At 37.4% G+C, this 27,376-nt stretch overlaps 1 protein-coding gene and 1 non-coding gene across 5 annotated transcripts; both read right to left on the bottom strand.

Annotated features, from left to right (window-relative positions):
- Positions 1 to 300: 300 nt before the first annotated feature.
- On the bottom strand, positions 301 to 24,596 carry SAR1B (secretion associated Ras related GTPase 1B). Of its 4 annotated transcripts, none has more exons than XM_057734830.1 (8): positions 24,468 to 24,554; positions 15,402 to 15,517; positions 14,743 to 14,818; positions 11,128 to 11,247; positions 5,143 to 5,208; positions 3,595 to 3,698; positions 2,260 to 2,391; positions 301 to 937 (listed from the first exon to the last, which is right to left on the bottom strand). In XM_057734830.1, the coding sequence occupies exons 3-8, from the start codon at positions 14,798 to 14,800 to the stop codon at positions 821 to 823; spliced, it is 597 nt and encodes a 198-aa protein (XP_057590813.1). In that variant the 5' UTR covers positions 14,801 to 14,818; positions 15,402 to 15,517; positions 24,468 to 24,554; the 3' UTR covers positions 301 to 820. The 4 variants fall into 4 exon arrangements, with proteins under 4 accessions (XP_057590813.1, XP_057590823.1, XP_057590831.1 ...); XM_057734840.1 differs by lacking the exon at positions 24,468 to 24,554 and adding an exon at positions 24,304 to 24,420; XM_057734848.1 differs by lacking the exon at positions 24,468 to 24,554 and adding an exon at positions 16,368 to 16,883.
- On the bottom strand, positions 9,530 to 9,636 carry LOC130842313 (U6 spliceosomal RNA). Its single transcript, XR_009050400.1, has one exon. It is a non-coding gene; the product is annotated as a U6 spliceosomal RNA (small nuclear RNA).
- Positions 24,597 to 27,376: the final 2,780 nt, after the last annotated feature.

Here is a 27,376-nt window from a genome sequence, read left to right as displayed (position 1 = left end):
CTTTTCTTCAGAAGGCCGATCCCACAGGGACTAGCACACGGACCCCATCAGCACTGGTAATGGTAGTGTTATAGATAAAAATACACATGATTCAGAGATAATGTGGTATAAGGTGCAACCAAACACAACTTGTCTCCTGGAAAATGCAAAAGCCTCTAGGGGCTTAAACATTCTAAGTATTCTGAAGCAGTCTCCTTTCCCAACAACCCCCTCATATATATAATAATAAATATGCAAAATTTCAGAGCATACTAGCCAGATAAGACACATTAAAATGAAACATTTGTCCAACAAGGATGCCAAACATTACAGTTTGCTTTATTGCATGACGTTTGCATAAGAAAAAATAATGAAAACTGTAAGGCGTCATGCAATCATAAATAAGCTAATCATTAACTGTTCACTTAAGATAGGTGGACATATAATCTAAAATTTAAAAACCAGTTCGAAAAAAGTACATAAAAAATTTAACATGATGAGCTTTTAAATATGGTTTATATTTGTAATTTCATATTGTTAAAAAGTGCTTCAAATGTAGTCTGGAAAGTTGCTCTCTAAAAATGGTGCTGGGAGTAATGTCAGATTATAAACTGTAAAAACTAATTATTTTTATGGAATTAGAAAGCTAACATTGTGATATTCAAACTTCCTTGAATCAGTTTTCAATTCTCACTCAAATTAAGTTGACAAAATATTAATAATCTAAAAAACACCTGTTTTCTAACCAACAAAAGTCTATTGAATTCAAGTTATGCATGTTGAGCGATCAAATCTCTGAGTAGGTCTGAATGGTGAGACCTGGAACCGATGTGGGCTGGTGTTAATCAATGTACTGCGCCATCCAGCGGAAGCCTTCTCCATAGCCTTGTCTTTTGAGCACACTACACATGAAAACTTCTAAGGGCCGGGCATTCAGTTCTTTCAGAGATACACTGCCCTAGAAGAGAAAACAGACATTATGTTGGATTGGGATGACCCCTTAATGAAATAAAAGCTCCACTCCCCAGGAGAACTGTAGCTTGTGCATCTCAGAACAAAGGGTGACTGCGATAAACCCATGGCTGTCTGGCATCCAAGTCCCCATCCCTAAGACACAGGACGCCTCCTCTCGCTCTACTGTAGGACAGGATGTCCACTCAGTGTCACAGAGGTGAGCTTGTGAGGCACACAAGAATGAAAACAATCTGTGACTTAGAAAAGATTCAAGTAACCTGGGACAACTGGCTTCACTGATATTAAAAACAAACATTCTCTGAGTAGGTTTATGACAAAACAAGGCATTTCTTAAAACTGATGTGGAGCAAGGAATTCCCTGGCGGTCTGGTGGATAAGACTCTGCTCCCAACGTGGGGGGGCACGGGTTCAATCCCTGGTCAGGGAACTAGGATCCCACATGCCACTTGGCATGGCCCAAAAAAAAAAAAAGAAAAAAAAAAAAGTTAATGTGGAGCTGACATTAAAAAGAAGACACACACACACACAATAAAAAATAAAAATAAAAAAATAAAGAGAAGACACAGAAAAAAGACCAAAGTCTGCCTGATCTAACATAAGAGTCTCCTTCCATAGGCTGCAATATTTCTCTACTCTGGGATTTTTCAATACTAAGGTCCTTCCCCAAAACAAATCCCATTAAAAATGAATGCAAAAATAATGTGTCTTCAAGCTTATTATAAAGTATATGTTCAGAAAACCCCAACACTGCTATGGCCAAGTTTACATTTTATTTTTATCTGTGGTGAACTGAGGGCCTAAATACACTATTGGTGTGCTTAAACATTCAAGTATATTATTTAGTGACTAATTCTGAAAAATTATGACAAATAAAACTTTGAAAGCTTTCATTTAGTTTCTTATAGCATAGGCTTTGACATTTTTGATATCACCAAGAAAAGGTTTCATTTCATTCAGTGGTAGAAAGAAAATAAATGAGGACATTAAAAAAAGACCCAAATGTATAAATGACAGTTTTTAAGAAAAAGAAATGAAAATGGGCTTATGAGGTTGGACAATGGTAATTTAAAGACATCCAGTTATACACCTGAAACTAGTATAATGTTGTCTGTCAATTACACCCCAATTAAAAAAAAAAAAGAGGGCAGACTGTCCAATTAGACTGATAAGCATTACTGTTGGGGTAGTGTGGGGACAAACAATTTCAGAAAATTAAAAATAAATAAAATAAAATAAAAAGATATTTGTATTACTGAATGAAATAGTCACACTTGTCAAAAATTTTTTTTTCTTTTTTTTTTTTACCTTTCCTGTTGTCTGACCATATAAACCAAACATCTCTCGCAACCTCTCTTCACTGATGGCTTCAGGTCTGTCGATCTTATTGCCAAGAATCAGTATAGGCACATTAGCAACAGTTTCATCTGTCATTAATGACTGAAAAAACAAAACAAAACAAAACAAAATGAAAGACAAGATGTTGATATGAAACCATCTAAAGAGCTCACTGTGACAAGATACCAAAGGGGCATCAAGGACTCATTCTTTATCATAGCCTGTCAGTTTAGCTAACTTTCTTCGGCAAACTCTCCCCACATTTTAAAGTGAGCTCAACACATCCATAGCTCAATTCTTCTGCCTCCCTAAGTCTCCTTCTGTAAATGCTCACTCTGTGACCCAACACTTTGAAGCGTGCAGACCTGGTTTCATTTCTAGTTCTGCTGCTTTTGAGTTGTGAGATCTTAGACAAATAAGGCTCACTGAAGTTCAAAGAGAATTTGCAATAGTAGCACCTACCGTATGGAATTAATTTGAGAATTAAATGAGGTAATATGCACAGTGCCTGGCACAAAGTAGGAACTCAGGGATTCCCTGACTCTGTTCCATGACCATAGCACCTACCTGGACTTTTCCACATGAATAAGGACTTGTTGGCTTGCTCTAGACAGAGGCATGGTTGGGTCAGCCTTCCATCAAATCACAGACCTGCTTTCTCTGTGGGCCCAGATCTAGCACTGGCCTTGCCTACTGCTCCTGAGCCCCTTTATTTATTTATTTTTTTTGTGGCGCACGGGCTTAGTTGCTCCGTGGCATGTGGAATCTTCCCAGGGCAGGGCTCGAACCCATGTCCCGTGCATTGGCAGGCGGATTCTTTACCACTGCGCCACCTAGGAAGTCCTCCTGAGCCCCTTTATGAAGCATGTGACCTGGGAGACAGGAGAGGAGGTGGCTACACATGGCCCTGATCACTCCTGGGAGTGGTGACAAAGACAGCATGTTATACCATTTCCAGGTTCTGGCCAATGCCTGAAGAAACCAGCATCCTAGGAGGACCATGGGCTTAAGACAAAGTCTCTACAGGAATGTAGCAAACATGAAATATACTACAATGGTACACTCTGCACAGAGTGAGTCCAAGCCTTCAGGAAGGAAGTCTGTGTTAGTACCTCCTCAATAGTTGCAATTACTCCAAGCTACTCCCTCTACATTCTAAGTAGAGTAATCTCTGAATTCCACAAATTTTCAGGAGTTACATCAGAGGCGGCAGAAAAGCCGCACTATGATACCTACATTTACAACCTATTTCCTCAGACTTACCAGAGTGATTCAACTATGTTGAGTTTTAATTATTTAACTTACATCAAGTTCTTCTTTTGATTCTAACAGTCTTTCATGGTCTGCACAATCCACCAGAAATACAATGCCATTGATAGCAGGGAGGTAGTTCTTCCACACTCTTCGAGCTAACGAAAACAATCAGGAGTTAGATACCATTTTCTGGTCAAACCTAGCAGATGGTTTGAGGGAAGAGTCCAACAAGATATCAAGTGTAATCGTCCTTTAGCTGCTGCTACTTTACTCTATACTCAAGTTAATCTTTTACCCAATATTGCCAAAATCTTTCCAGATGACCAAAGAAGAAATTAGAGGTTTTCCTTGATTGTGGGCAACTCAAATACTTTACTCTGCCCCAATTTTCCTGTGTTAGAAAAAGAATAAATATTTGCTACTAATGGACAAGGATACACATTAAGTTCACTACTATTTATTATATGGAATATTCATTTTTTTGACATTCTGATTTATCAGTTTTTTGCCAGTGATAAATCTGGAGTCAGTGACAGAAGGAAATTAGTATCGGGTACAGACTTGTTAAGTTAAAATAATAAATTGTTCTACTCATAACAGAAACTAAAGTTTACGAAACCATTAGGGTAATTTTTTCCATGACATTCTCTTTTAGAGGAGAAAACAGTTTTGGGGGTGCCCTAGGGGAAGGTAACTTTTTGTTCTGACTTCAGTTTTATAATACACCTTAAAATACTATAGAAATGAAGTCTCAAACTCCATTAGGTTCTAAATCTAATCATTATATTCCAGGAATTAGTTTATGTATATTTTAAATAATTGGCATATGTCTCAAATGTGCTTTCACTAGCCACAAGCTTTGTGGCTTCATTACTTATGAATTACTATGTGGTGGGTACTGCTAAGTCCTTTGGGGGATATTAAAAAATAACCAGGATTTCAGTCCCAGAAAGTTTAGCAGAGGAAGTAAGATAGTTGATCCAAACTTGTAGACATGTATACAAATGCACTAATTGCTAAGTTAAGTATAGTTGAGAGTGGCTTCTCAAAAGAGGCAGCACCACTTACACTGGGACCTGAAGGTGGGTTACCTATGTGCAGATGGGGGATGGCATGAGCACAGAGGTGGGAGAACACCAAGATGGTTTGGTTCGGCTGGAGTAAAGAGAACGGGAAAGGGACTAGTGGGAAATAAACTCAAAAAGTAAAGTGCGATCAGATCATAGAGACCCTAAATGCCAGGTCAGTGAGTTTGGCCCTTATTTTGTAGGTAATGAGTTAGCCACTGAAGGTTTTTCATACAGAGCAATAATATATTTATAACGTGATTGCAGCAGTAAGCAAAAGCTGGACTGGAGCAGAGAAAGAATGAAAGCTAAATTTTACTCATATGCTTTACCACCAAAAGCAATTCAGACTTAAACTGGAGTACCATGAAAACCATCCTTTGCACTTAAAGCATTTATCTGGGAGTAATATTCCTAAATTTTAAGTATACCCTGGCTTTCCCTGAATAGAATGATATTTCATGCACTGGAACATAATGATCACATTTTTATTAAATAAAACAAAGCAACTGTAAGAGTAATAGAATCTCACCTTGAACATGTCCACCCAGATCAAAAGTTGTAAAGGTCATGCCAGCAATGGTTAATTCTTCTGAAGCTAAATAATAATACGAAGTATTTTAACAACATGAAAATTAGAAACCCATTCCTGGTGTGTATTGCCACTTAAAGTTTGATTTACTTTAAGTGCAAATAAGCTCAAGTCAAAAAGGAATTCTTTGTTGTCCCTACCGTATTCCATTTCATATTGCCAACATAACGCAAGGAAATGGTAATATTCAATCCTAGTCTTCACTATGCGCCACAAATCTAACACTTATTTTCCCTTCTCTATTTATCCTGTTGAAATTGATATTTACTATAAGTTCAAGTGACTGCTCCAACCTAATAATTTTTCCTGCAATTCATCTTAAATGATAAAGGTGAAATAATATTCTCTCACGGCTATCATATTTCACAGGCGACAGTCTTCAATGACAGACACAATTATAATAAGAAATTTGGCTATTATTTCTTCAAATATTTTTTTGCTCCCTTCCTTCCCCTTCTGGGACTTCAATAATAGGTTTGCTAGACTGCTTAATATTGTTCCACAAGTCACTGAGGCTCTGTTCATTTTTTTTTTCAGTCATTTTTCTGTGTTTTAGTTTCCATTGCATTGACTTAAGTTCGCTGGTCTTTCCTTCTGCAGTACTGGCCCTGTCTTAATTTGCTAATAAACCTTGGGACTTCCCTGGTGGTCCAGTGGTTGAGACTCCGTGCTTCCACTGCAGGGGGCGTGGGTTCAATCCCTGGACCAACTTTTTTTTTTGGTCGTGCCCCATGGCTTGTGGGAACTAAAATTCTACATGCTGCACAGTGCGCTGCCCAGCCCTTCCACCAAACAATTCCTTTTAATCCTATCCGGTGAAAATTTCATTTCAGATATTTTATTTTTCTTTTCTATACGTTCCATTGGTTCTGTCTTATATCTTCCATTTCTCTCCTCATTTTGTTCGTTTCCCTTAAATTCTTAAGCATATTCATAACAGCTGTTTCAATGTCCTTATTTGCTAATTCCATCATCTTTTTTATTTCTGCCATCATCTTTGTTACAATCTGTTTACACTGATTGATTTTTTTGCTGGTTATGGATCACTTTCCTGCTTCTTTGCATGTCTAGTAATTTTATATGGATGTTGGATTCTGTTGTATCCTTGTTAAGAAAGTAGGACTTTGAAAACTCCCTGGCGCTCCAGTGGTTGGGACTCAGCACTCTCACTGCAGGGACCCTGGTCCAGGAACTAAGTTCCCACAAGCCATGGGGCACGACGAAAAAAAAAAAAAAAGTTGGTCTTTGTTCTGGCAGGCAGTTAAATTTCTTGCAGATCAGTTTTAAGTGCTGTTAGGGCAGCTCTAAAGCAGCCTTTACTTTGGAGCTACTTTAGCCCCATTACTAAGATATGATCCTTTGAAGTATTCAACAAGATCTCTCCTTCTTGGCTTGTGGAAAGATGGATTCCTGGCCCCGTGTGAGCTCTGGGAATTACTTGGTGAACAGCTCCACCATAACTGCTCTTCCAGAAATTATTCTTTGACTGGCCATGTGCAGTCTTACCCTATGTATGCACAGACTGATATTTAGCCATGAAAATTTCTGGAGTTCTGGGACTTCCCTGGTGGTCCAGTGGGTAAGACTCCCAATGCAGGGGGCCGGGGTTTGATCCCTGGTTGGGGAACTAGATCCTGCATGCATGCCACAACTAAGAAGTCTGCATGCTGCAACTAAGAGCCTGCATGCCGCAACTAAAAATCCCACCTGCCACAACTAAGACCTGGTGCAGCCAAAAAAAAAAATATTTCTGGAGTCCTTTCTCTGCAGAGCTCCTTGCTTTGTGGTAATCTGCCCAGCAAATTCTAGTCACCTCAGCCTCCCCAAATTCTGGTCTCTGTCTCCTCAACTCAGTAAGACTACTGGGTTATGTTTGGTTAGGTTTCCTCTCCCTACACCCTGGTCTGAAAATTACCTTCTGTGATAAAACTTGAATAGAGAAGGGTTTGTTTTTCTTCTCTCAAGAATCATAGCCCTGTGCTAGCTACTGCCGAATATCTGAAAACAGTTGTAGTATATACTTTCGTCCAGTTTTCTAGCCATTTACTGTGGGAGGGTAATTCCAGACTGTTATTCTCTTGTGGCCAAAAGCAGAAGGCTCCCTACAATTATAATGAAAGGTTCAGTATAATTGTTAACTATTCAGTATAACCATGAGGCCCCAAAGTAGTTCACCTTGCTAAAAAATTCAGTATGAAGACTGCCAACTGAATGAATAATTAATTAATATAATTTGTATTCAAAGCATGATCCTTTCCATAAGGAAAAGATAATGCTTGGATGTGGTTGGCAAACTGCCTCTATGGTTACAATCCCCAATACACTCTCTGCTTTATAAAAAGAAGTCCCAATTTGATTAAGATACAGAACACTGTTAACATCCCAGCAAGTTCCCTCTTGCCCCTTCCCAGTCAGTCCACACCTCCACTCCCAGAAGCAAGCACTGATCTGAATTCTATCACCACAGATTTGTTTTGCCTGTTTTAGAATTTTATACAGATGGTATCACACAGTATATAATTTTTTGTGACCAGCTTCTTCCACGCAATATAATATGCATCATATGTATCAGTAGTTTATTCCTTTTTCTTGGTAAGTAGAATTCCATTGTTTATCCATTATTTTTTTGAAGGACATCTGAGCTGTTTCCAGTTTGGGGCTATTAAAGATAAAGCTGGTATAATAAATATTCTTGTACGAGGATTTTGGTGAACATATGTTTTCATTTCTCCTAGATAAATACCTAGCAGTGGAATTGCCAGATCATAGGGTAGATATATGTTACCTTTTTCACATATGCTTTTTTTTTTTTTTTAATTTTTATTGGAGTATAGTTGATTTGCAATATTGTGTTAGTTTCAGGTGTATAACAAAGTGAATCAGTTATACATATATACTGTACTTTCTTTTTCAAATTTTTTAAAAGATTTTAAAAAAAATTATTTATTTAGTAATTTATTTAGGCTGCACTGGGTCTTACTTGCAGCATGCGGGATCTTTAGTTGCATCAAGTGGGACATTTAGTAGCGGCATGCATGTGGGATCTAGTTCCCTGACCACGTATCAAACCTGGGCCGCCTGCATTGGGAGTGTGGAGTCAGCCACTGGACCACCAAGGAAGTCCCCAGATTCTTTTCCCATATAGGTTATTACAGATTATTGAGTAGCATTCCCTCTGCTATGTCGTAGGTCCTTGTTAGTTATTTTATAATATAGTAGTGTGTATATGTTAATCCCAGTCTCCTAATGTATCACTTCCCCCAACGTTTCCCCTTTGGTAGCCATAAGTTTGATTTCGAGACGTGTGAGTCTGTTTTGTAAATAAGTTCATTTGCATCATTTTTTAATTAGATTCCGCATATAAGTGATATCATATGGATATCTGTCTTTGTCTGACTCACTTCACTTAGTATGATAATCTCTAGGTCCATTTATGTTGCTGCAAATGGCATGATTTCATTCTTTTTTTATGGCTGAGTAATATTCCATTGCATATACATACCACAACTTCTTTATCCATTCCTCTGTTGATGGACATTTGTTTCCATGTCTTGGCTACTGTAAATAGTGCTGCAATGAACACTGGGGTGTATGTATCTTTTCAGATTATGGTTTTCTCCAGATATATGCCCAGGAGTAGGACTGCTGGATCATATGGTAGTTCTATTTTTAGTTTTTTAAGGAACCTCCACACTGTTCTCCATACTGGCTGTACCAATTTACATTCCCACCAACAGTGTAGGAGGGTTCCCTTTTCTCCACACCCTCTCCAGCATTTATTGTTTGTAGATTTTTTCATGATGGCCATCCTGACTGGTATGACATGATACCTCATTGTAGTTTTGATTTGCTTTTCCCTAATAATTAGTGATGTTGAGAATATTTTCATGTGCTTTTTGGCTACCTGTCTGTCTTCTTTGGAGAAATGTCTATTTAGAGCTTCTGCCCAACTTTTGATTGGGTTGTTTGTTTTTTGATATTGACCTGCATGAGCTGTTTGTATATTTTGAAGATTAATCCCTTGTCGCTCTCTTCATTTGCAAATATTTTCTCCCATTCTGTGGGCTGTCTTTTTGTTTTGTTTATGGTTTCCTTTGCTGTGCAAAAGTTTTTAAGCTTAATTAGGTCCCATTTGTTTATTTTTGTTTTAATTTTCATTACTCTAGGCGGTGAATCAAAAAAGATACTGCTCAGATTTATGTTAGAAAGTGTTCTGCCTATGTTTTCCTCTAAGAGTTTTATAGTATCCAGCCTTACATTTAGGTCTTTAATCCATTCTGAGTTTATTTTTGTATATAGTGTTAAGAGTATTTTTAATTTAATTTTTAAAAATATGGAACGCTTCATGAATTTGTGTGTCATCCTTGCGCAGGGGCCATGCTAATCTTCTCTGTATTGTTCCAATTTTAGCATATGTGCTGCTGAAGCAAGCACACATATGCTTTTGATTAACGGAAAAATATAAGTTGAAATGAATGTGAGCTGCAGGAAGGTTGAGATAGCATCTGTTTTGTGCCACTGCTTTTACTCCTAGTACTTAGAACAATGTCTGACATAAAGCAGGTGCTCAAAAAATATTTGCTGAATAAATTAAAAAGGGCAACATCATAAAATATTAAAAATGACTTACACCTAATATAAGACCACTGTGTAATCTCTTCCAATTCTGCTGTTTTTGCAGATAATTTTATTTGCACTCTATTTCACCATGATCATTTTTCTTTAACAGTATTGTTCTTGTATCAGAATCTTATTTGTCAAGCCCCACTTTCTTCTCCTAATATTAAAAAAGTATCAATTTTATGAAATCTTTCTTTTCCAACTTCACTCACTAACAGTTTTAGAGATAAAATGGTAATTTGTTCTGTTCTCCTTCCTTGTTCTTTGTATATTTACTGAACTAAATTAACTATTGTATTATCTACTTTTTAGTCCAGTTCTCAATTTTATACTCATTAAGGTCAACACTCATTATTTCATAATTAATCTGTGGATTAACTTGTCTTTAAACTCTCTGTGTACTTGATTCATAGTCTTTTCAATAGCAAAAGTAAGTTCACAGGTATTTTAAAATTAGACTTCTGTTTCTAATAATTTTGTCACTCTAACATTAACTTCACTTTCTCAAACAGTACCTGTTCCAAAATCTTATATACAGGATGATATGTATTAAGTGATTTATAGAATTGTTATTAATGTCTTTCAGGTAGTCTTTCTAAAAGGAAGTAAGTAAGCACAGTAAATTATTTTTTAATTATTTAAAAACTTTCTAGGGAATTCCCTGGTGGTCCAGTGGTTACAACTTGGCACTTTCACTGCCATGGGCCTGGGTTCAATCTCTGATTGGGGAACTAAGATCCCATAAGCCATGGGGCACAGATAAAAAAACCCAAAAAACAAAAATCTTTCTATAAGTGTATCAATACATGCCCTGTTTTTTGGACTAATTCTATGGTCTTTATATTAGAAATAGTTCAGGTTGTTAGGACTAGAAAAATAACTGGTTAATAAGTTGAGAGCTACCAGCAAAGTATAAGACTATAATCTGTCCATTGAATAATGATTAAAATAGTACAGTTCTAAAATTTGAAAGAAATTTAAGTTATGTACAAGGTAATGGTGACTATTTATAACCTAAGCAATATGTGGTTGAATATCACATCATAATCCCTGAGATAATAACTTTTTAATTCCTCTAGCTGGACAATGGTATACTAACTGATAAGAAGATGTGAGAATTATTTCAAGACCCAAATATACTCCCTGGAGTTGGGTCACTTATTATTTATTATACTATTTTAAGAACAGGTGAAATGACCTGATCATAATTTATCCACCAAAAAAACCAAACAAAACCTTTTGGGTAAGGCCTATGAACTGGTATCACTTGATTAAGTAATACATTGCATAGGAGAATATACTTACTGGGATGTAACGTTGGGACATGTTGTCCAAGTCTGTCATCCTTTAGCATGTGTAGCAATGTTGTTTTTCCTGCATTATCCAATCCAAGGAATACCAATTTACCAGTTTTCTTATATAATCCTACAGAGTAAGAGCTATGATTAGCCAAGATGATATCCGATATAGACTATACAAATAAAATGACTTTAAATACAAGTATAATATAATATTCACAATTTAGTTATTTAGATATCTTTCCTAATTACCCCAGATTTTTAATAAAGAAACATTTGTCAACCTTTTGAACTTTTAAGATTCTATTAATTGGCCTGAAAAAGCTTGCATTTCTATTTTTAGTTTTGAAGAGCTATTTTAAATCTATTTATGATTTGGGAAGTCAAATCATTATAAAACTAAACTTTGCCCCAATCAATAAATGTGTGTGACCTAAACTTATCTTGTAATGCCAAAATGCCAATTCCCTTGACAATTTGTCTTCAATCCTCTTTTAATTTCAATTTCTCCCTTGACAAACATCTGTGTCCTCTACTAGAGAAACCCTCATAAAATACTTTACATCATGCATCCACGAAGCTAGACCAAAAGAAAAATTAGAGTTTTTTTACATATAAAAATAAACTATTTTTGACAATAAAAATTACAGTGAGTTTTTTTTTCAGTAAAAAAGTTTAGTACATTGTCAAATTTCCTTGAGAATAAGGTTAAACTATTCACATGATTGCATAAAACTAAGCAACAGCAAAAATATCCAAGCACATAATTTTAAATATCAATCAAGCATTGATAAAGTGATTAACAGATAAAGACATCATTGACCAATTTATAGTAGACTGACATTTACTGCAAAATTTCATACTAAGCTTTATATATATATATTTTAAAGACTTTTCTCAGAGCACTTTTAGGTTTACAGCAAAACTGAAAGGAAGTACAGAGATTTCCCATATACCTTTGTCCCCACACATACATAACCTCCCTCAAAAGAGGATGAAAGTTTAATGACATATATCCATCATTATACAGAGTATTTTCACTGCCCTCAAAAGTCCCCTGTGCTCTGCCTATACATCCCACCCCACCCACTGCCCAGCAACTGTTGATCTTTTTATTGTCTCCGTATTTTTGCCTTTTCTAGAATGTCCTGTACCTGGATTCACACATTATGTAGCCTTTTCAGATTGGCTTCTTTCACTCAGTAACATGCATTTAACTTTCCTTCATGTATTTTCATGGCTTGATAGCACACACTAAAGGAAATCTTGGTTGCTTCCAAGTTTTGGCCATTATGACTAAAGCTGCTATATAAACACCTGTGTGCAGGTTTTCAGGTAGATGTAGGTTTTCAGGTGGATGTAAGTTTTCAACTCCTTTGGGTAAACACCAAGGAGCACAATTGCTGGACTGAACAGTAAGAGTATGTTTGGTTTTATAATAAACCAACAAACTGTCTTCTAAAGTGGCTGTACTTTTTCATTCCCACTAGCAATAAATGAGAGTTTCTGTTGTTTCACATTCTCACCAGCATTTGGTGTTGTCAGCATCTGGATTTGGGGCATTCTAATAGGTGTGTAGTGGTACTGAACTTTATTTTTCATGTGTTTAATTGTCTAACACCCGTGGCATTACATGAGGACAGGGAACAGAGTAGCAGCTCAAAAAAATATTTACTCAATCAATAAATGAAATTTTTAAGACATTAGGCAATTACAGATTCAGGCCATCCATTTCCTAATACGTTCATGCCAAAATAACATCTAGTTCTTTACCAACATTTAAGTTTAAGAAGTAAATTATTTAAGTCCTAATCTTTTGATCATCTATTGATAAACAATTCCAATCCTAAGGAGAAGATTGTCTTCCATATTCACTTGAGCTAGGATACTACATCTCTCCTTTAATTATAAAGTGACTAATAATCCCCTTAAGTAGTTCTATTTCTTAAAAGGTTTCTACACAGACCGTTTCTAACCAATGCACTCAATCTTATCACCCTAACTTTTAAAAAGTAAAAGTGTACTGGATAAGATACCAAAAGGGAAAACTAGTGCATTTAATCTTTAAACTGAGTTGGACTAAATTCCTATTTTGCAATAGGCACTGTTAAGAACCTACATACATTATTTCACTTAATCCTTAACTCTGTGAAGTAGCATTATTATCCCTTTTTTTTTTTTTTAAACACAGGGGAAATGAAGACTCAGAGTTAACTTCCTCAAATGCTGACGTCAGATCTGAGATTTGAACCCGTGTCTGATCCCAAAGCTTTGGTTCATTTCCATTTCTCTATACTGCCTTCTAATGTTAGCACTATTAACCTTCTTGTTCCTGATTGTGATGCAATCTATTTTGCCTTTTCAATGTAATTCAGCATAGATCCATTGTTGTATAAACTGAGATATAGATTCCAACATGTTATAAGCCAAAGCCCCAATAAAATAAAGTTTAAAAACCCCTATTTCTGACCTAGTTCTTGCAAATATGGGACAAAATATTTCAGTTTGATAAAAACATTTAAGAATTCTCTTGGAGGTAGTTTAGAGATATCTGACATTTGACCTGTAGCAGAGCAACAGTATAAAATAATGGGAGGAATTATATTTTTAGAAAGAAAAAAAAAACACCCTGAGTTTTTTAAACTTTGCAAATATTAAGCTTCAACTAAGAAATAAAAATACATTGACAAAATTTTACCTTACATTTTTGACCTTTTAATATATAGTAGTCAAACAAAATTTATATTTCCCAAACAAAATTTATTTCCTCAGCTATGTTTGTGGAGAAAGAAATATTTATATAGGAGATATCATTCCATAAGTACGACTGTGGCCAGTTTGGGACTATCTTGACCACTCTGTAATTACATGAAATGCTTCTCTTTCTGCCAGTTTACAAGATGATGGCTACCAGGAAGCTAAACTTAGGGCAAAATTTGAAAATAGGAGACTGGAAATATTCTCACTAATTATTACAATAATAAAGTTGTGTACATCCCAACATAAAAGTTAATCAAAAGCCTGTTTTGGAAAAAAAAAAAGCCTGTTTTACTGAAAAATGTGACAAGGCAAGGGTGTCAATAAAAGAATGAGAAGCAAAGATTTTTCCTATCTTTAAAATCTATAAAGAGAGGAAAATCACTAGTCAGAATTGCTGGGTAAACAAGTCTCATTTAGTAGGTTATAAAATGCCATTTATAATATATGGTATGGAACATGCATTTTTATAATTAAAAAAACAAAAAACCCCCAAAAACACGCCCAATGCATTGGATTCCTATGGGGATTACACGAGATAAAGCATGTAAAGCTCTTATGCAAACTGGCTAATAAATGGTAGCTATTCCTGTTAATAATATGCCTATTAACAACCTTAAGAGATAGGAATTATTATTATTTTACAGATAAGGAAATTAAGGCTAAAGTGGAGAAAGCAATTTGTCTAAGATTACTTTGTAACAGGTATAATGAGCAATTGAACACGTTTGTGTGATTCCAGAGCCCACATTCGTAACTACGTAACTACTGGGTTATGTATAAAGAGGGTCTGGACAAATAAAAGACACTTTTATATAAGCAGGATTAAATGGGATAACAAAAGAGAACAGAGGGCCAACATTACCTAAAAACTGTAGCACACTGCTGAAACCACTGTAAATCCAGTCAAATATGAAGGACATAGCCAAATCTTATAGGGTCTGGAAAAAAAAGTGTTTTGAATTTAGTAGTCAGCATTAAACACCAACAACACTCAACATCAACGTGAGTAAACAGTCCTACAACAACCTTACTACAAAGCGTTAAACACTCTTTTGCACACCAGTCTAACCTGATCTATACTGATGCATAAAAAACAAAATGCCATTAAAGTACCAAGTAGACACCATTCTTTTCCCATCAAAGTAGCCAATATGAAAAAGAATTATAACAGTCAAGACTAGAAAACATGTGGTAAAAGAAGCATTAGTGGCAGTATAAATTGGTACAAATCTTTTTCAAAATCAATTTGGCAATAATGTATCTGTTGATACCATTTGACCCAAGAATTCTACTTTTAGAAATTGTCCTAAATATGGAAAAGCTTAATGTATAAAGATGTTCATCAAAGTGTTACATAAGAAAATTTTTATAAATAATCTATGTTCAATAGTAAATTAAATACAGTATATATGGCATATGAAAATATTTACCAAAACCTTGGAGTGGGGGATGGGAGAGAAGGGAGAAAAGAGGAGAAGAAAGGAAATTGATCATGAAATAAGTTTCTGAGTCTGATTTTACCTATGTAGAGTAAAAACCCTTTTTCTTTTTCTTTTGGTCTTTTGTAGCAGTTGGTACCAGATAGTAAATTTCTGGGTTTGTTATCTTTCTGCATTTTTCAAATTTTAATCATGTTACTAAATGTAAAAAAAAAAAAAAAAAATCATTAAATCACAGTACAAAATGCAAAGTATAGTTCAATTCAGCATTTACTTGACATGAACTTGATAAACTAATATATGATATAGCAAATATGGGAAATAAGAGAAAAAAAGCCTCTTTAGAAAAGAAAGATCACTTATACAAAAATATGCTTTCAGATCAACAAAGTTCATTTCCTAGAGCTGAACAAAAGAACCCAGGCCCAAAACTTGGGCCAAGCCAAAGCGTTTGAAGGGTTGTGCTATCTTTGATATTCTTTAGACTAATATGACACACAACATTGCTTTCTTCTTTTTTTTTTAATAAATTTATTTATTTTATTGGCTGTGTTGGGTCTTTTTTGCTGTGTGTGGGCTTTCTTTTTAGTTGCGGTGAGTGGGGGCTACTCTTCGTTGTGGTGCGCTGGCTCCTCATTGCTGTGGCTTCTCTTGTTGCGGAGCTCAGGGCTCTAGGCTCGTGGGCTTCAGCAGTTGCAGCACATGGGCTCAATAGTTGTGGTTCACAGGCTCTAAAGCGCAGGCTCAATAGTTGTGGCACATGGGCTTAGTTGCTCTGCGGCATGTGGGATCTTCCTGAAGCAGGGATTGAACTCGTGTCCCCTGCATTGGCAGGCGGATTCTCAACGGCTGCACCACCTAGGAAGCCCACAACATTGCTTTCTTTAACCGCCTCTCCCTCCAGTGGGCAGCCAAGCTGGACACAGATGGGCCCACCAAACTCAGAATTCCTAGAGGGTAACATGTTGAGACCACATCACCTTAAGAGTGAGAAACAGAGAAAAGAGACAGCCTATCACCAGTATGTACAAGGCCTAGCAGTACTTACTAGGAAATTCCCTGGATACTGGCAATAGCTTCTCTCCTCTTCCATTAACTTCTTTTTTTCTTTTTTAACTTTATTTGTTTGTTTGTTTATTTAATTTATTGGCTGTGCTGGGTCTTCACAGCTGTGTGTGGGCTTTCTGTAGTTGTGGAGACGGGGGGGCTACTCTTCACTGCAGTGTGCAGGCTTCTTATTGCAGTGGCTTCTCTTGTTGCGGAGCATGGGCTCTAGGCAAGTGGGCTTCAGTAGTTGTGGCACATGGGCTCCATAGTTGTGGCTCGCAGGCTCTAGAGCACAGGCTCAGTAGTTGTGGCACACAGGCTTAGTTGCTCTGCAGCATGTGAGTTCTTCCAAGACCAGGGCTGGAACCTGTGTCCGCTGCATTGGCAGGCGGATTCTAAACCACTGCGCCACCAGGGAAGCCCTATTAACTTCTTACTTGAACTAGCATACGTAGAATTTTGTTCTGCAACCAGCTGATTCCTGATTCAGACAGAGTGGCTGGCAAACTATGAACAGCTTCATTTGTCAGTATCACAAGAATAAGAACTACAACAGCAACATAAATATATAAGAATATATTACCTTAGAAGTTCTTATTTTACTCAAGTTGAAAATTACAACTCCTTCTACTATTATCATTTTAGGTCATGTAGAAATTGAAACTTATAGTCAGAGAAAATATATATAAGTGGCTTGTCTCTTCTGAGGATTTTTAGATATATGCTTTTCAAAGGGAATTATAATAATTTCCACTGTAGAAAATTAAATAAAGCAGTGGTTTGTTGAGATATTTTATTTAATTCAATACGTATTTACCTAGCTCATATTACATCCAAGGTCCTGAGCTAGACATCATGGGGAATACAAATATTGATGACAAACATAGCTCTTTCTCTCAAAAAGATTATAGAGTGATAAATTAGCTACACAAATGCAATTAAACTGAAAGATGTTAAAAGTGAATAGGATATTATCTAAAATGGTGACAATTCACCCTTAGAGTTTCAAGACTTATTCAAACACAAGGGAAAAAGTGCCCATATTGTAAATCCTAAGCTACTAGGGGAGTCATAGTCGTAAGAGCATAAAAACAAAATAATAAAAATAAATAACAAAGAGATATGAGGTATTTGTGTGCATACCAACAGAAAGAGGTGTGGTTTGCTCACAGATGCACTTTATATTATGTATGAAAAAAGAGAAAACCACTCCTGCTTGTCTCTACATCCAAAGTCCTATTTCCATAGTTCTATGGTGACAACAGGGTACAGCAAAGGAAAGGTTTCTTAAATGGTATTTAGCCTGAATCGGTACAGCAAAAAGTTGGGAACTGTTCGATGATATGACTGGGGTTGGGGGACCGCAAACTGAGAGTAAAAAATCAATGGGTGCCAATTAGTGATACAGAAGCCACATTGATAAGCAAATCTGAGACTAAATTTAGACATTTGATCTTCATGCTTGCTACTTTAAATACATGAACATAAGAAACAATGCTGAATCCACCTTTCAACTTAACAAAACAAAGCAAAACAAACAAAAAATATCAGCTACTATTTATTGAACCCCTATGAGCATTACAGTCTAGAGGTTAACAGCAGGAGGTCTGGAGCTAGGACTTTACTATCTACTTTAGGTAAGTTACTTCACTTTCTTCATCTGTAAAACGGGGATAACGATATCTACCTGAGATGGTGTTGTGAAGATTAATTACTATATGCATGGAGGAAGCATTCAATTTTAGCTGCTGCTATTATTTCTTCTACTACATGGCCCTTTACAGATATCAGCACTAAATACCCCAACAACCTTTCAGAGTAAATACATCATTGTTCGCATTTTACAGAAGAAGCTGAAGTTACAGTAAATAAAGCTCAACTATTAGTGACTGGCACATCTGGGTTTCAACATGAGTCTGACTTCCACGTCCATCCCCTTTTCCTTACATTACACTGGCTCTCTAAAGCTTTATAACAATAGTTTTAAAAGTTTAAATTTATTTAAATTATTACATACCATTTTTTAATTATCCAGCTCATGACTCTGACATTGAGTAATTCCTTCCTCTCCCTCACATTCCACATCCAGTCATTTCTTAGTTCTATCAATTTCTGCACTGAAGTCTCAAGCTTTCTTTGATTCTCTCAGGAGCTATCTGGTCAAGAACCTTATGTCACTTTCCTAAACTAACATCTTAACATCAAACTGTGTTTCTACTCATCTGTACATGCTCTCCAGAGTCGCTTCACTACTATGAAGTTGGATTACAAGTCCAACATGTCATCCTAGACTTGTTGCATAGTAAGGGTGACTATAACTCCCAGTTTGCTGGGGACAGTCTCAGCAAAGTTATTGCAATGTAATTATTAATCGTGTTTCCTCCCACTCTCAAAAGGGTCCTGATTTAGGTGTTTAATTATATGGCCACTCTATGCTTGTGGATCGAGACCCACTGGAGGTTTTTGAGCTGAGAAATGATACAATCAAACTCCTAGTCCAGTATTCCACATTCCACGCTGAGCTACCTTTCCAAGCTTAATACATACTACTTCCCTACTTGTAGCTTTCCTTAGGCCAAAGTAAACTGCTTGCCGTTCACTGCTGGTGACCTGTACTTTACTACCTTAAAACCTCTGCTCATTATCTGTCCCAGCATTGGAATGTTCTCCCACCATCTCTGCTTAAAGTCGCCTTGCCTCAAGCACCAGCAAATGCTATAGAAGAAATTAATTCTCACTTGAGATAGTCTTCAAGGGACAGATGTAGGTGGAAGAACCAACAGAACCCAGGAAGGGTAAAAGAACTAGAAGAAAGAAGTAAGGAAAAGAAGTGAGCCACATTAAATGCAGAGAAGTCACAGCTAGCTATGGTGACAAGGAGACAACTATTGAGAGCATGACTGGCCTGCAGTGGAGTGGTAGTACAGGAGAGCCTATGGCCAGTACTTAAAGCACAGCAGAGCTGTTGATGAACAAGTTAAACTCTCTCAGGTATTTTAAGAGCAAATGAGATAAAATGCACAAAGTAAGTATTTAAAACCTGGCTTCTGTTATACTGAGAAGAGAATGGGAAAGTTAACAGGTGGAGGCAGTGAGGAAATTCTTCTTTCAAAAAGTTTGAAATGGGATGAAGGAAATGAGATTTTCTTCTTCAGGAAGAGTGAGGCTTGAGAATAAAGGCTTAAGATAAATTGAAAGGAAGGAGCTGGTGGCAAGGAAGAGGTTAAAGATGAGAAAGAGAAGGAATTAACCAAAAGGGGCAAAGTCACAAGAGGAGTCTGCACACTCTTTCTCTAAGATGAGAAGGAAGGAAGGCCAGGAAAGGTGAAGAAGAGGTGTAGAGAAATTCTGAGGAGCGGAGTAAGGATTAGAGTAGCTACTGAGGGGAAAAGACCAAGTCAAAAGATTACTAAAAAGAGCCAATTGCTAGGGCTGAAAAACATTCACAGCAGTACTAATCTGCACTGATTTCTATCCCTCCCTACCTCCCCCAAGCATGCTCAGCTTTAGAGAACAAGGAGCGAATGAGGATTAGGGACTTCCAGAACAGCAAATGAAAAAAAGACAGGGGAACAGGAATTTGAGAGTACTAGTGACAGAGGCTGAAGTGACCTGATCAGAAATTCAGGCTGGGTGGATAAAGGTATAAAGGCAGATAACGCATGGGAATGGGGTGGGGATCAAAGGCAGGCTTCTCACAGAACAGAAATTGAAGAATAGGGGCAGAGTCTTTAGTTAAATAGCAGGTGTAGATGTAGTAAAAGGGTGCGAGAAGTGAAAGGTGGGTCAGAATTGTGCCAGCAAAGTGGAGGAAAATGTGGGGTTCAGAATTCAAGAAAGGATTGGGTCTGGGTGGTGGCAAGCTCCAAGGCCTGGCTCTGGCATGAGCAACTGAAGAGGACTAGATGTGAAGGATACGGGAAGCTGGGCTATAGGGTACACTGTTCACACTGACAGCCAGTGGAATCACCTAGAAGATCAGAGGACAGCATTATAGAAAGCAAGACTGAATCAAGTGGCAAAGTCCTCGCTGAAGATGACTGTTGGCAGGTGAGAGCCATAAGGACTGAGGGAGGGTAGAGTGGAAAAGCCATGCAGGTAAATGGATTTTCTGCATAAGGATGGTACCAAATTACTTTTGTAAAATTTGTCCCAAGATAATTAATCTAATAACATATATGGGGAAACCGTTCTTTAGAAATTAATGAGATATTTACATTTCTATAAAGTCACAGTTTCTGAGATCCTTAAACAAGCTAGGAGTCATTAGTCATTTTAAAGTAGAGGTAGGGCTTCCTAGGTGGCGCAGTGGTTAAGAATCCGCCTGCCAATGCAGAGGACACAGGTTCGATCCCTGCTCTAGGAAGATCCCACATGCCGTGGAGCAACTTAGCCTGTGCGCCAAAAAAAAAAAAAAAAAAAAGTAGAGGTAAAAATGCCAACTAAGAATAAACGTTACTTAGCTACAAACAGATACCTGACCCCTGAGAACAGGTTACACAACACCACGAACACACTATTAAGACATGTGAAAAGCAAAGGTCAAGAACAAGGAAACATACACACGTCAGCAGATTTATTTATTGCATGAACACCAAACAGAAGTCGCTATGCAGGTTAGAAAAGTGATCTACTCGAGTAACATGAAAATAAGTGCAAAGGGTGTAATGGAACAGAAATTCTCAGATTACAAATAACTTCTGAAAGCCTGGCCCCATTAAACTCATAAGGGCGATTCCATTTATATGAAATGTCCAGAATAGGCAAGTCTTTAGAGTAAGTAGATTAGTGGTTGTCAGACTAGGGGGAAGGTGAAACGGGGAGGGCCTGCTAATGAGTACCGGGTGTCTTTTGGGGGTGATGAAAATGTTCTGGACTTAGTGGTGACGGTTGCACAACATGATGAACTAAAAACACTGACTTGTACACTTACAACAGTAAGAAGTGTATGTACAAGCACCCTTTATGGTATGTACTCTCTCTCAATAAAGTTATTATTAAAAAATTAAAGAAAATTAAATGTTAAAAATTTACATGGACTTTTAATATTTATAACTATTATAAGTAATTTAGCAAAATCATTTAGGTATGAACTTTTAAAAAATATACATAAGGAAAAATACACATAAGATGGCAAGATATAAAAACTATAATATTCTGAGGTAAATCCTATTCAGAATAGGAGTCTAGAATCAATACATTAATAACTTTGGGAAGCAAAGCATGGTAGAGCGGTGGTAAAATGGACCGAATTTAAGAAATCTAAACTGAATGTGCATTTTTTTTTTTGGCCGCACCCCACAGCAAGTGGAACTTCCCCCACCAGGGATCAAACCTGCGCCCCCTACAGTGGAAGCACAGTCTTAAGCACTGGACAGCCAGGGAAGTCCTGACTGTGCATCTTTGGAAATACTATAATTTCATTCTGGGAAAGCCAATATTCCTGAGCACCAGTTTGCTCCTCCATATAAGGGAAACACCACCTGCCTCACAAAATGTTATGAATTAAATATGATAATATACATAAAAACACTTTGAATACCATACCATACAAGGTGGTATTAATTCATTTAGACTAAATTAATTGAAATTCAAAGCACAAAACTTTAAGTGCCAATTTAAAAATTAACTTCAACATTAACTATTAATATGAAAAAGTTTTTTTAATCATGTCCTGATTTTACTTTAAATATTAACAATACCATCACGGTCACCACAGAAGGCACTGGAACAGTTTCCTTTAAATCCAGGTAAGGAAATATCGCTAGAAGAGATTAATCACAACTTTCTACACAATTTGTCAGGCTTATGATTAAAATATGTACAAATTCCATAAGATCAGTATACTATCTGTAAACTAATTTAGGAACTATATATACCTCTCTCTCAGACTTAAACAGTACTAGAAATACAAAGGCCAAACTCTGCTTGAACATGTTTTGTAGAATTTCATCAAGGTCCTGTGCCTTACAGTCATCCCTTGGTGTCCTAGAGGATTAGTTCCAGGCCCCTACACCCCATCCTCAAGTCCCTTATATAAAATGTCATAGATTTACATATAATCCATGCACATTCTCCAGTATACTTTAAATGATCTCTCAATTACTTATAATATCTAATACAATGTAAATGATAAGCGAATAGTTGTGAATACAACGTAAATGTCATATAAATTGTTGCCAGCACTTGGCAAATTCAAGTTTTTGCTTTTTGGAACCTTCTGGAATTTTTTCCCCCAAATATTTTCCATCTGTGGTTGAATCCTCAGAAGCGGAACCCATGGATACGGAGGGCCAACTCTACTAAAAGTATGGACAGTGACAATGTTGGATGTTTCAAGACAATGCTGCTTTATAAATACTTGCCCATAAAATTGTTTTCTTTTTATAATCTTTATTGAAACGGTGATGCAAATAAAAAACTCAAGAAAACATTTTAGGATTGAATATATAGCAATTATAATAATGGAACTAAACCTTTTGGTTCATGTAATGAACAAAAAGTACATAATCAATTTTCCTTTAAGGAAAAGTGACACGATTGAAATAAGGTTAAATCTATGACAAATATAAGTAGGATTTTTTTAAGAGGAAAGGGAAAAACTCTGTATTAAAAAAAGTTGTGAGCCTGAGTACTGAACTTGCCTATAATGAATTAAGAAAATAAAAACTGACATAAGCAAGGATAAATTCAATCATTAAAATACTTTTAACTCAAATTGTTCTAAAAGCTATATACAAGGAAGAGAAACTTTTCAATACCATGATTTGAAAATTATTTGCTTAGTAATGTTTTGCAGAAAAATAATTTAAATAAGTTTCAACCAAGTGTACTTAAAGAAGAGGGTGGAGAAATAATGAATCATTACTACAGAATTCTTATTTATAAGCTTCAAATGATGTGGCAGTGATTTTCATTTCTGATAGCCTAATCTTTGGTTTCAATTCTTGCTTGAAGTGCAAGGCAAAGGAAGGTTAAAATGTACCCTACTTAAACTGCTAATCTTCATAATTAATGACAATGCTTCTTAAATATTTCTAAAATGAAGGCAACACCTTCCTCTTCTGCAAACTCAGAAAACACCTATGAACTATCCCGAAGCTTTTAAAGTTCAAAATATTTTGGTGACGAATGCAAGTCCACTAAAACAACATTTGATACACACATTGCTCTGAAATATCAGCACCACTAATTACTGACAAACCATAAACCTTCCTTTCTTCCTCATCTGTAAAACAGATTACTACTATTTCCTCAGTGGATTGCTGTGTGCATAGCTAGCGCCTTACACACAGTAGACAACAAATGTCCCTTTCCTTCTTTCATTTGCTTACTTGAGACTCTAATTGGTATTCTAACTCTGAACACAGGACATTATTCAGTATGAGACACAGTGGTAGCACAAATCTTGATAGATCAATAAAAACATACAACTAATAAGCGGTTTGATTTTTCAAATTAAAAGGATTTCTTCACCTCATTTTGCCCAACATACCTAACACTTTGAATTCCTGACGAGTTTGGTTCTTTTGGTCAACAATGTCAGAGTTTAAGCTGTTGTCAAAATCAGTATCTATCTTGTTGGAAACTCTTGGAATAATCCCTAAATCATTGCAGTTTCCCCCAACAGTGCATGTTCTTCCCACTCAACTGGGACTTGGGCTATGGGAAAACGTTAACCACAGGTAGTAAGGGAAGCTCGATTTGTCCCCACACTAAGTGGGAAAGCTGAAAACAACACGCCGCGTCACAACCTCTTGAGCTGTCAGTGATCCCCGCCGCCTTAACCTTACACGGTGAGGAAACTGATGCCAAGGGGAAGCAAGGGCTTGCCTGCAGTTCAGAGTCACTTCGTTCATTCCTGAAATAACCGTTTGACAGCAGCGGTGTCCTATCCGGATGACCGTCAGAGCGGCCCCGCGAAGCACGAAACAAACCTGTACTCTTTACCGCCGCCAGATTCCGGGGTAGAAAACAGACGCCGCTTCCTCTCCCTGCTACAGGCAGGGGCATCGGATGCGCCCAGGTCCGAAAGGAGCTCCTTCCCGGGGCCTACAGCTGCCGCCCGCCGGCTCTCCAGGAAGGAAAGGCCGCCACTTACCAGCGTTTGGAGAGAACACAGTTCCTTGCTTGACGTCTGCCCTACTCACTCCGACACCGAGCTGCAAACCTCGATGGCTGCCGCGGCCCTACTTCGCGATAGCTCCTTCCGGGCCGGCGAGTGCTTCACTCCCGAAGATTCGCAGGACCGCAGCGCCGCGCGCCTGCAGTTCCGCCTCCTGGCGGTTCCGGGGCCAGTCCCACTGCTGTGTGCTCCCTAAGCTGGAGCCCCACCCCCAACACACACACTCTTCTGAAGGGGCTTCAGGGGCTGCAGGCCTAGGCAGAGAAGGTAACACTGGTTCTTAGCTTGGGGAAATTATAAGTGACATACTTTTTTTGAAAAATACATTTTTAAACTGCACCTGTTTCTTGAATTCAACAAGTAATTTACAAAATGTAACTATGTGCTAGATAATAGGTTGAGCTTTAAACAAGACTGCCTTGAACCGGCTGTTCTTTGCTTATGGATGTTACTTTTCTTAAATGTATTCAAATGGGAATACTTGGGTACCTTGAATGAAAGTATGATGACAGTGGCTTCCAAGATTGCTCTTAAGCCTAGGATTCTAGGTGATGTGGACAGAACAAAGAGGTGTTTGGGGACTGAAGCAGAGTTATTTGATAGATTCCCAACAAAGCCTATAACTGGCTCTGCTGGATGGCCCCCTCTTTCGTTCCAGCCTCAGGAAATGCCTTATTCCATTGGGCCTCCCTTTGCACTTGTCCTTCCTTCTGCTAGAACTGCTTCCCCAGATCTCTCCTCTCCATCCAGCTAACTTCTACACGCTGTTCAGGTCTTAGCACAGATAGCTCTCTCATCAAAGCCTCCTTCTCAGACTTGGTTAAACCTTCTATTGCAGGTTTCCCCAGCAACTGTACAATTTACCTTATCATTGAAGTTATCTTGCTTATAATTTTACAATATGTATGATTATTTATCTATAGCCTCCCCCAACAGACATTCTGTAAGCTTCCTTAGGTCAAGAACCATATCTGCCTTTTCCTGTCTTGAACCCATTTTCAGTGCTTGGCATACAGTAGGTGCTTAATACATATGAGCAAGTGATTCATTCGTAATATGAAGGACTCCTAGGTAAATTTTTGTCCTCAAGGAGTTAGAGAATTTCCCTAGAGTCCATTGGTCTGAGTTGGAGGAGCTTGTTGTTCCAGTCTGGGTTCCCCTCTATTCTCCTTTCCGCTCACCTAGTCTTAAATTCAGTTTGGTTTAATAAATACTTTTAAGTGGCTTGAGGCATCTCACCAGGCTCCTCAAGATTACTCCACAGCTCTTTTCCCGGATTGCCTTTCTTTCCTGATATCACTGGCATTTTAGTCAGCCTTTAGATAGAAATCTAAATTGATTCCTGCTGACTTCAGCAACAGATTGTAAATTGACTAGGCATGGGGGAATGACAATAGGAAGACATAGCCTCTTTGAGACATTTCGGTTTGGCAGGGAGATGTGTTCATTCACAACTAACTATGAAAGGAGGTCCGAGGAGAGAAAGGATAGTAAAGTACAAACTTATGGTAGGAGTGAGGGAGTGGAGAGGCAGGAGATAGTGTTTGACTAGAGTCTTAAAAGATACATAAGATATTTACCCCCAATCTTTTTGATGATTGTTATTGTTATAAAAGTAATACATAGTCATAGTTAAAAAGTTTGGAAAATCCAGAAAAATATGATGGAAACAAAAATCAGCCTCTGTCACACCTCACAGATATAACCAGTTTTGTAAAATTATAATCATACTATGAACAGTTTTGTAAAACATTTAAAATTAAAAACATTCCCACGTAATTAAGTATTCATCTAAATCATGAATTTTAATGCCTGCATTTTTTTTTTCTTTTTTCCTTTTTTTTTTTTTTAAGTGGGATCTTCCTGGAGCAGGGAGCGAACCCATGTCCCCTCCATTGGCAGGCAGATTCTTAACTGCTATACCACCTAGGAAGTCCCAATGCCAGCATTTTTAATAGAGTATAATAGTTAAGAGTACAACCTCTAGCTACAGACTATGGTTCTAACATTATTAGCCACTTGAAGTTTCAGTTCCTGCAAAAGTAAAATGGAGATTAATATCCAGCAGGGATAATATAATGAAAGATTAACATTCAGAAAGGAATAGAGATGGGAAAAGCACCAGGTAAGTATTATGGTTTTACTAAATAGCTTTCAATTGGACTACCAGGGACCTTGACTCCCAAACTATAGAGCCTTTAGGAGGTTTTGTAGGTGCTGTTCCCTTTGCCCAGAGTCCTCCTTCTCCCCATCTTCTCCCTTTGTATCGCTAGCTTCCTTGTCCTTTAGATCACAGCTTAAATGTCACCTCATGTCCTAACCATCCTATCCATATCAGATCCCTGCTTCTTATTCTCTATCTCACTACCAATACCTCAACAGCACTTATCAAATTCGAAATTTAAAAAAGATGTATTTATTAACATTTATTTTATTTATTTATTTATTTATTTTTGAGGTACACCAAGTTCAATCATCTGTATTTATACACATATCCCCGTATTCCCTCCCTCCCTCGACTCCCCCCCACCCTCCCCATCCCAGTCCTCTAAGGCATCTTCCATCCTCAAGTTGAACTCCCTTTGTTATACAACAACTTACCACTGGCTATTTTACAGTTGGTAGTACATATATGTCTATGCTACTCTCTCACTTCATCCCAGCTTCCCCTTCACCCCCCACCCCCCCAAACCTCGAGTTCTCCAGTCCATTCTCTGCATCTGCGTCCTTGTTCTTGTCTTGTCACTGAGTTCATCAGTACCATTTTTAGATTCCGTATTTATGAGTTAGCATACAATATTTGTCTTTCTCTTTCTGACTTACTTCACTCTGTATGACAGACTCTAGGTCTATCCACCTCATGACATATAGCTCCATCTCATTCC

Source organism: Hippopotamus amphibius, chromosome 1 (genome assembly GCF_030028045.1).
Source record: "Hippopotamus amphibius kiboko isolate mHipAmp2 chromosome 1, mHipAmp2.hap2, whole genome shotgun sequence".
In the NCBI taxonomy this organism is placed as follows: domain Eukaryota; kingdom Metazoa; phylum Chordata; class Mammalia; order Artiodactyla; family Hippopotamidae; genus Hippopotamus; species Hippopotamus amphibius.
The sequence above is the reverse complement of the archived record's forward strand: the minus strand, read 5'-3'. Positions and strand labels throughout refer to the sequence as shown.

Coding starts and splice junctions, on each gene's coding strand:
- SAR1B (XM_057734820.1), bottom strand. CDS start 14,800: ATGTCCTTCATATTTGACTGGATTTACAGTGGTTTCAGCAGTGTGCTA. Junction 5,209..11,127: donor TGTCCCAACGTTACATCCCA/GTAAGTATATTC, acceptor ATTATTATTTAG/CTTCAGAAGAATTAACCATT. Junction 3,699..5,142: donor TCTGGGTGGACATGTTCAAG/GTGAGATTCTAT, acceptor TGTTTTCGTTAG/CTCGAAGAGTGTGGAAGAAC.